Here is a 9,095-nt window from a genome sequence, read left to right on the forward strand (position 1 = left end):
CTGCCTCAGCCTCCGGAGTAGCTGGGACTACAGGCGCCCGCCACCTCGCCCGGCTAGTTTTTTTGTATTTTTTAGTAGAGACGGGGTTTCACTGTGTTAGCCAGGATGGTCTCGATCTCCTGACCTCGTGATCCGCCCGTCTGGGCCTCCCAAAGTGCTGGGATTACAGGCTTGAGCCACCGTGCCCGGCCCAGGAGCAAATTTAAAGGTAAGGATCAGGCCGGGCGTGGTGGCTCATGCCTGTAATCCCAGCACTTTGGCAGGCCAAGGTGGGCGGATCATCTGAGGTCAGGAGTCTGATACTAGCCTGGCCAACATAGTGAAACCCGGTCTCTACTAAAATAAAATAAAATAAAAAATTAGGCATAATAGCGCACACCTGTAGTCCCAGCAACTCAGGAGGCTGAGGCAGGATAATCACTTGAACCCAGGAGGTGGAGATTGCAGTGGCCGAGATGGCGCCACTGCACTGTAGCCTGGGTGACAGAGCGAGACTCTGCTGTCTCTAAATAAATAAATAAACAAATAAAGCAAGCAAGCTAAGGATTAGGTTTTGGTGGGCAGGATCCATTGGGATGTTGGTTCGGATCCTGACTCCTCATTCTTGCTTCTGCAGAATGTCTCAGGATAATGACACATTGAGGAGAGAGTGAGTAGGGGAACAGATGGGTAGGGCTGGGGACCCCGTGCACTCAGCTCTGGCCTCATAACCATGTTTGCAGGTTCAGCACCATCGGCCTTGCAGGAAGGGGCTGCAGACCTGGACTCCTGTGTCCTAAAGGGAGGGGGCTAGGGTGCAGACTTCTGGGTCTGAAAGAGAAGGGGTTGGGGGCCCCAGACTCCTGAGTCCTGAGACAGGAAGGACCTGGGATCTCTGGGTCCTGGCTTCTGAGGGTCAGTGCCAGGACAAAGGGCCCCATAACTGGTAGAACAGGCTCAGGTTCTGCACCTTTTGTGACCTCACAGGTGCCCAGAACCCAAGTTGGGATGGGGCAGGATGGGGGAGGGAGGGGCTCTTGGGCAACCGAGGTTCCCTGCAAACTGTCACCATGAGCCTGCATCTCTCTCAGCATCCTGGAGCATGAGCTTGCTGCTATGAGGCTGCAGAAGCTGGAACAGCAGGTATTGTGCCCAGGAATCTCGCCACTCCAACTCTTCCGCCTTCTGTGCCTCCCCAGGGGCCTCTCCACCAGGTCTTGCTCTAGGACTCCCCGCCCGTGTTGGCTGTCTCTCATCCTTGAGTTTTCCCATTGAGAAATGAGAAAATAGGAATTTGGGGCCGGGCGCGGCAGCTCACAACTGTAATCACAGCACTTTGGGATGCTGAGGCGGGCAGATCACTTGAGGTCAGGAGTTCAAGACCAGCCTGGCCAACATGGTGAAACCCATCTCTACTAAAACAAAAAAAGTAGCAGGGTGTGGTGGCAGGTGCCTGTAATCCCAGCTACTCGGTAGGCTGAGGCAGGAGAATCGTTTGAACCCAGGAGGCGGAGGCTGCAGTGAGTGGAGATGGTGATACTGTACTCCAGCCTGGGCAATAGAGCTAGACTCTGTCTCAAAAAGAAAAAAAAAAAGAAAAAGAAAAAGAAAATAAAATAGGAATTGGGGGTCCTAAATAAGCAAAAAACTCTTGTGATGAATTTCTAAGGAACAAGGCTTCTAGAAGGCAGGACTCCTGGGTCCTGGGAGAGGAGAGGACAGGGTGTCAGGACTCTTGGATCTGAGTTCAAGGGTGGAGTGAGGGAGGAGCAGCTGAAGCACTGAGGGCCTGGACATCTGGGCCCCAGTGGAGAAAGGGTTTCACGAACTCTCGAGCCCTTGCCCCAGGCCCCATCTCGCTTCTGTCTTCCCATCTGGTTCCTGCCCGGGACACCCACCTCTCCCATTTCCCCAGCGGCGGCTGTTAGAAAAGAAGCAGCGACAGAAGCGCCAGGAGCTCTTCATGGTTCAGGCCAATCCTGACGCTTCCCTGTGGCTTTGGCGCTCGTGTCTGCAGGAGAAGCGCCTTTTAGGTGACAGAGGTGACCAAAGGCCCCTGGGGCTCCTCCTGGGGGCGTTCGCCTGGAGGGGAGGGGCCTGTGGGAGTCCGTAGGCGGAGCCTAGTGGAAGAAGGGGTGGAGCCTTAGGGTGCGGACTTGGCGGTGGATGGGGGCGGGCCTTGGCCCAGGAGAGCTTTAGAACAAGGCCTGGCAGCGCCCAGGGGAGAGGCTTATGGGGTCCCCACCGCGGCAGGACCTGTGAGGGAGGGGTTCGGGGCGGGGCTACAGAGCGCAGGGGCGGTGCATGGTACAACTGGCAAGGGGAAGGGGTAAGAGAATGTGATGATTGGGGCTTGGTAGAGCTCGGGGGTGGATCCTGGGAAAGCCGGGACCCCCACCCCAACCCCGGGATTGCGGAGACGGGGTCTAGGGGTCCGAGGCGTGGCGTGGTCTCATTACTAGAGCCTGTGCGAGATTGTTTACGTGCGGAGCCCGCAACAATCCAGCGGCAGGGCTGTGCTTGTTTGAGCCTTAGGATGCAGTTTGGGACCTGGGTGAGTCTCAAGGTTTGGGTAGTCCGCGAAACGGGGGTGATTTTTTTTTCTTTTTTGAGACGGAGTTTAGCTCTTGTTGCCAAAGCTGGAGTGCAATGGCGCAATCTCGGCTCACCGTAACCTCTGCCTCCCAGGTTCAAGCGATTCTCCTGCCTCAGCCTCCCTAGTAGCTGGGATTACAAGCATGCGCCACCATGCCCGGCTAATTTTGTATTTTTAGTGGAGAAGGTGTTTCTCCATGTTGGTCAGGCTGGTCTGGGACTCCCGACCTCAGGTGATCCGCCTGCCTCGGCCTCCCAAAGCGCTGGGATTACAGGCGTGAGTCACGGCACCCGGCAGGGATGTTATTTGGGAGCCCAGTGACGGGGTGTTGTTTGGTTGCGGACCGGAATTTGTAGATCCTTTTCATGGGCTCGCTGCACCTTCTCCCAGGCCTTAGGAACCATTTCCTCCGGAAGAAAGTGTCAGAGGCACATCTGCCCTCTGGCATCCACAGTGCCCTGGGCACCGTGAGCTGTGGTGGAGACGGCACGGGCGAGCACAGCCTCCTGATACCCCGGACAGAAGCAGGTATTTGCGAGTCCTTGGACCTCCTAGACCCCAGAACTCCTCCCCTACTAGAATCCAAGAGTCTGGGACCTCAATCCATCTGTCCAAAATACTCAGGAGCTCAGGACCGCACCCACTCCTTCCTCACACCAAGGAGTTCAGGTCCTGAGCCGCCTCCTCCTGCAGCATCGAGAAATCCAACTCTCCCCTCCTTCCTAACTCAGTGTTCAGGACTCTCGGTCTCTAGTCCCCTTTCTTATCCTGGCTCCCAGACAATTCCGATCCAGAATTGGAGGAAGTCTCCGTGGAGAATGGTTCGGTCTCTCCCTCACCTTTTAAACAGTCTCCGAGAATTCGACGCAAGGATTGGCAAGCCCGCCAACGACCTGGTAATTTAGGGGACATTAGGATGAAACCTGGAATCCCCTGGTTCATGCAGCAAATCTTCCCCTTTCTTAGGTAGCAGCTTCATTGAGGTATAATTCACATACCATACAAGTCACCCATTTAAAGTTTACAATTCCATGGTTTCCAGTATACGGTTGCCCCTCGGTATCTGCAGGGGATGTGTTCCCGGAACCCCAAAGATACCAAGATCCGCAGATGCTCCAGTCCCTTACATAAAATGGTGTAAAATTTTCATATAAACGCCGGGCACGGTGGCTCAAGCCTGTAATCCCAGCACTTTGGGAGGCCGAGACGGGCGGATCGCAAGGTCAGGAGATCGAGACCATCCTGGCTAACACGGTGAAACCCCGTCTCTACTAAAAATACAAAAAACTAGCCGGGCGAAGTGGCGGGCGCCTGTAGTCCCAGCTACTCCGGAGGCTGAGGCAGGAGAATGGCGTAAACCCGGGAGGCGGAGCTTGCAGTGAGCTGAGATCTGGCCACTGCACTCCAGCCCGGGCGACAGAGCAAGACTCCGTGTCAAAAAAAAAAAAAAAAAAATTTGCATATAAACTATGAACATCCCTCCGTATACTGTAAGTCATCTCTAGGTAACTTATAATACCTAATACAGTATAAATGCAATGTAAATAGTTGTTGTTGTTGTTGGGAGGGAGTCACTCTGTTGCCCAGGCTGGAGTGCAGTGGCGTGATTTCGGCTCACTGCAACCTCCACCTCCCGGGTTCAAGCGATTCTCCTGCCTTAGCCTCCTGAGTAGCTGGGACTACAGGTGTGCACCACTGCGCCTGGCTAATTGTTGTATTTTTAGTAAAGACGGGGTTTCACCACGTTGACCAGACTGGTCTTAAACTCCTGACCTTGTGATCTGCCCACTTCAGCCTCCCAGAGTGCTGGGATTACAGGCGTAAGCCATCATGCCTGGCCTGTAAATAGCTGTTATACTTTATTTTTAAAAATTTTGGGTCGGGTGCGGTGGCTCACGCCTGTAATTCCAGCACTTTGGGAGGCTGAAGGTGGTTGGTCACTTGAGTCCAGGAGTTTGAGACCAGCCTGGCCAACATGATGAAATCACGTCTCTACTAAAAATACAAAAATTAGCCAGGCAAGGCGGTACAGGCTTGTAATCCCAACTACTTGGGAGACTGAGGCAGAATAGTCGCTTGAATCCAGGAGGCCCAGGTTGCAGTGAGCCGAGATCATGCACACTCCAGCCTGGGTGACAGATCAATACTCTGTCTCAAAGAGAAAAAAAATTGGTTCTGTTATTTATTGTTGTCTTGTTGTTTTTTAATTTTTTTCCTGAATATTTTGGGTCAGCAGTGGGGATGCGGAGCCTGTAGGATACAGGAGGCTAACTGTATTTACATAATTCTGCAACCATCACCACAATCGATTTTAGAACATTTGTACCACCCCAGATAGAAATCTTGCATCATGGCTGGGCGTGGTGGCTCACACCTGTAATCCCAGAACTTTGGGAGGCCAAGGTGGGTGGATCACCTGAGGCCAGGAGTTCAAGACCAGTCTGGCCAACATAGTGAAACCCAGTCTCTACTAAAAATACAAAACTTAGCTGGGTGTGGTGGCAGGCACCTGTAATCCTGAGGTGGGAGAATTGCTTGAACCAAGGAGACAGAGGTTGCAGTAACCTGAGATCAGGCCACTGCATTCCAGCCAGGGTGACAGAGCGAGACTTTGTCTCAAGAAAAAAAAAAAAAAGAAAGAAATAGTGCATCAATTAGCAGTCACCTCTTTTCCATTTACCCCAGCCCTTGGCAAGCAGCAATCTCCATTGTCTTCTTAGATTTGGCTATTCTGTACATCTCACAAAAATGGAATCATACACTATGTGATCTTTTGTATGTGGCTTCTTTCTTCAATTCTTTTTTTTTTCTTGAGACAGAGTCTTGCTGTGTCTCCCAGGCTGGAGTGCAATGGCGTGATCTCGGTACGCTGCAACCTCCGCCTTCTGGGTTCAAGTGATTCTGCTGCCTCAGCCTCCCGAGTAGCTGGGGCTACAGGCACGCGCCACCATGCCCGGCTAATTTTTTGTGTTTTTTAGTAGAGATGGGGTTTCACCGTGTTGGCGCAGCTGGTCTCAAACTCCTGAACTTGTGACTTGCCTGCCTTGGCCTCCCAAAGTGCTGGGATTACAGGCATGAGCCACTGCACCTGACCTCTTTTCCTTTGAGATGGGGTGTCACTATGTTGCCTAGGCTGGTCTTGAACTCCTGGGCTCAAGTGAGCCTCCCACCTTGGCCTCCCAAAGTGCTGGGACTATGGGTGTGAGCCACCATGTGTCTTCATTCACTTCATTCACCTAACAATTTTTTTTTTTTTTTTTTTTGAGACAGAGTCTCACTCTGTCACCTAGGCTGTGTGGGGAAAAGAGAGAAAGGATTGTTACTGTGTCTATGTAGAAAAAGGAAGACATAAGAAACTCCATTTTGATCTGTACTAAGAAAAGCTGTTTTGCTTTGAGATGCTGTTAATCTGTAACTCTTGTCCCAACCCTGTGCTCACAAAAACATGTGTTGTATTGACTCAAGGTTTAAGGGATTTAGGGCTGTGCAGGATGTGCTTTGGTAAAAATGGTTTTGCAGGCAGTGTGCTTTGTGAAAGTCATCCCCATTCTTCAGTCTCTATTAACCAGAGACATAATACACTGCAGAAGGCTGCAGGGACCCCTGTCCAAGAAAGCCTGGGTATTGTCCAGGATTCCCGCTACTGAGACAGCCTGAGATATGGCCTCGTGGGAAGAGAAAGACCTTACAGCCCCTCAGCCTGACACCCGTAAAGGGCCAGCGCTGAGGAGGATTAGTGAAAGAGGAAGGCCTCTATGAGGTTGAGATAAGAAGGCATCTGTCTCCTGCACATCTCTGGAAATGGAATGACTCGGTGTAAAATCGACCATACACTCTATTCTGAGATAGGAGAAAACCACCTTATGGCTGGAGGTGAGACATCATGACGGCAATACTGCTCTTTACTGCACTGAGATGTTTATGTAAAGTTAAACATAAATTCAGCCTACTTGTATATCCAGGCACAGCACCTTTCCCTAAACTTATTTAAGACACAGAGTCTTTTGTTCACATGTTTTCCTGCTGACCCCCCTCCCTACCATCACCCCATAGTCACACCGCATTCCCCTCACTGAGATAATAAAGACAGTGATCAAGAAATACTGAGGGAACTCAGAGACCAGCGCCGGTGCAGGTCCTCACTTGCTGAGCATCGGTCCCCTGGGCCCACTTTTCTTCCTCAATACTTTGTCTCTGTGTCTTCTTTTCTTAGTCTCTTGTCTCCACCTTGCGAGAAATACCCATGGGTATGTATGGAGGGGCAGGGCCCCTTCAGGCTGGAGTGCAGTGGCACGATCTCGGCTCACTGCAACCTCTGCCTCCTGGATTTAAGCTCTTCTCCTGTCTCAGCCTCCCTAGTAGCTGGAAGTACAGGTGCGCACCGCCTTGCCCTGCTAATTTTTGTATTTTTAGTAGAGACCAGTTTCACTATGTTGGCCAGGCTGGTTTTGAACTACTGACCTCATGATCCTCCCACCTCGGCCTCCCAAAGTGCTGGGATTATAGGCATAAGCCACCGCCCCTGGCCCACCCAACAAAATTTTAAGATTCATCCGTGTGGTAGTGTTATCAGTACATCATTCCTTTTTATTCCCTTATAATATTCCATTGTAGTGACATTTCCTTTTATTTTCATGAGATGGCCAATGATTTCAATGACAGAATTCTTATCACCTCAAACTCCATTCCCCCATCTTCAGTCTCTGTGATACTTTGTCTGAGACAAGGAAAAGGGAAGACCCTAACCCCTCCCTGTCCTTAGATCCAGGGTAATCAGAAACTCTGATCCCTGTAGACCCCCATGCACCTGGAGGAGGAGGAGGGTGTTGCAAGTGAGGGCGCTGAGTAATGAGTAGGGACTGAGAACCCAGGATTGTGGCCTTCTCTGGCTAGCACTGATGATGTTGTCCCACACTCCTGGGACCCAGTTGTCCTGAGCTTAGTCCAGGCTTCTTTCATCCTTTAGGGACCCGTGCAGAGGGTGAGAGGGAATCCCAGGATGTCGGAGATGCATTCAAGGCACCCAATATGGGACCAAACCCTGGAATGGATGGTGACGGGGTATATGAAAACTTGGCCTTCCACAAGGTGGGAAAATGCACAACCTCTCAGGATGTTGGAAGAGGAGGGCTAGCCTTGGACCTCTGGGGAGGGTGGGGCTAAAATTCTGCCTCCCAATCAGAAGCTCTTTTTCTTGGTGGTGATTAAGCTAGCAGAGACTCGTAAGCTAGCAGAGACTCGTGTGTGTGTGTGTGTGTGTGTGTGTGTGTGTATGTGCATACTATTCATCAAATCGGAGGATTTGACTTGACATGGACATGGTCATTAAAATACAGCTTATGGCATGGTGACTCATGCCTGTAATCCCAGCACTTTGGGAGGCTGAGGTGGGCAGATCACTTGAGGTCAGCAGTTCGGGACCAGCATGGCCAACGTGGTGAAACCCTGTGTCTACTAAAATACAAAAATTAGCTGGGTGTGGTGGCACAAGCCAGTCATCCCAACTACTCAGGAGGCTGAGGCAGGAGAATCACTTGAACCCTGGAGGCGGAGGTTGCAGTGAGCTGAGATTACACTCCAGCCTGGGAGACAGAATGAGACTCTGTCTAAAAAAAAAAAAAGGTCTTTCCATGAGACAGCGAGCTTCAGAAAGGGCAGAACACTGATCAAAAAGGGCCAATTGCGGGCCAGGAGCAGTGACTCACGCCTGTAATCCCAGCACTTTGGGAGGCCGAGGCAGGCAGATCACCTGGGGTCAGGAGTTCGAGACCAGCTTGGCCAACTTAGTGAAGCCCCGTCTCTACTAAAAATACAGAAATTAGGCCGGGCGCGGTGGCTCAAGCCTGTAATCCCAGCACTTTGGGAGGCCGAGACGGGCGGATCACGAGGTCAGGAGATCGAGACCATCCTGGCTAACACGGTGAAACTCCGTCTCTCCTAAAAAATACAAAAAACTAGCGGGGCGAGGTGGCGGGCGTCTGTAGTCCTAGCTACTCCGGAGACTGAGGCAGGAGAATGGCGTAAACCCAGGAGGCGGAGCTTGCAGTGAGCTGAGATCCGGCCACTGCACTCCAGCCCAGGCGACAGAGCAAGACTCCGTGTCAAAAAAAAATACAAAAATTAGACGGGTGTGGTGGCGCAAGCCTGTAATCTTAGCTATTCGGGAGACTGAGGCAGGATAATTGCTTGAACCTGGGAGGCGGAGGTTGCAGTGAACTGAGATCGAGCCACTGCACTCCAGCCTGGGCGACAGAGCGAAACTCTGTCTCAAAAAATAAAAGGGCAAATTGGCACTCACTTTGGTGTTGGTGAAAGTGCTTTAGATGGTTTATCTTGGGGGCAGATGTGGGCTGTTACTATGTTATCTAGATCAAACCAATGGCCATTTTAACGGAATGGGCTGTGCTTTCAAAAAGGAATTCTCCAATCTGCAGGTGGAGGGGGTGTGGCTGCCGAGGAAAGCGAATAGACTGGCCAGTCAACAGAGGGGGGCCTGGCTGGGTGGACTGAATGAGTTTTT

At 51.6% G+C, this 9,095-nt stretch overlaps 1 protein-coding gene across 2 annotated transcripts in view; it reads left to right on the forward strand.

Moving 5' to 3' along the window:
- Positions 1–2,277: 2,277 nt before the first annotated feature.
- Positions 2,278–9,095, forward strand: part of TULP2 (TUB like protein 2) — a 13,692-nt gene continuing 6,874 nt past the window's right edge. For both annotated transcript variants that reach the window (XM_026457327.1, XM_026457328.1), the window contains exons 1-4: positions 2,278–2,308; positions 2,966–3,103; positions 3,355–3,471; positions 7,542–7,663. In XM_026457327.1, coding sequence (XP_026313112.1) covers positions 2,284–2,308; positions 2,966–3,103; positions 3,355–3,471; positions 7,542–7,663 — 402 coding nt within the window. In that variant the 5' untranslated portion in view covers positions 2,278–2,283. The remainder of the gene's footprint in view (positions 2,309–2,965; positions 3,104–3,354; positions 3,472–7,541; positions 7,664–9,095) is intronic.

This window comes from Piliocolobus tephrosceles, chromosome 21 (genome assembly GCF_002776525.5).
Source record: "Piliocolobus tephrosceles isolate RC106 chromosome 21, ASM277652v3, whole genome shotgun sequence".
NCBI lineage: Eukaryota > Metazoa > Chordata > Mammalia > Primates > Cercopithecidae > Piliocolobus > Piliocolobus tephrosceles.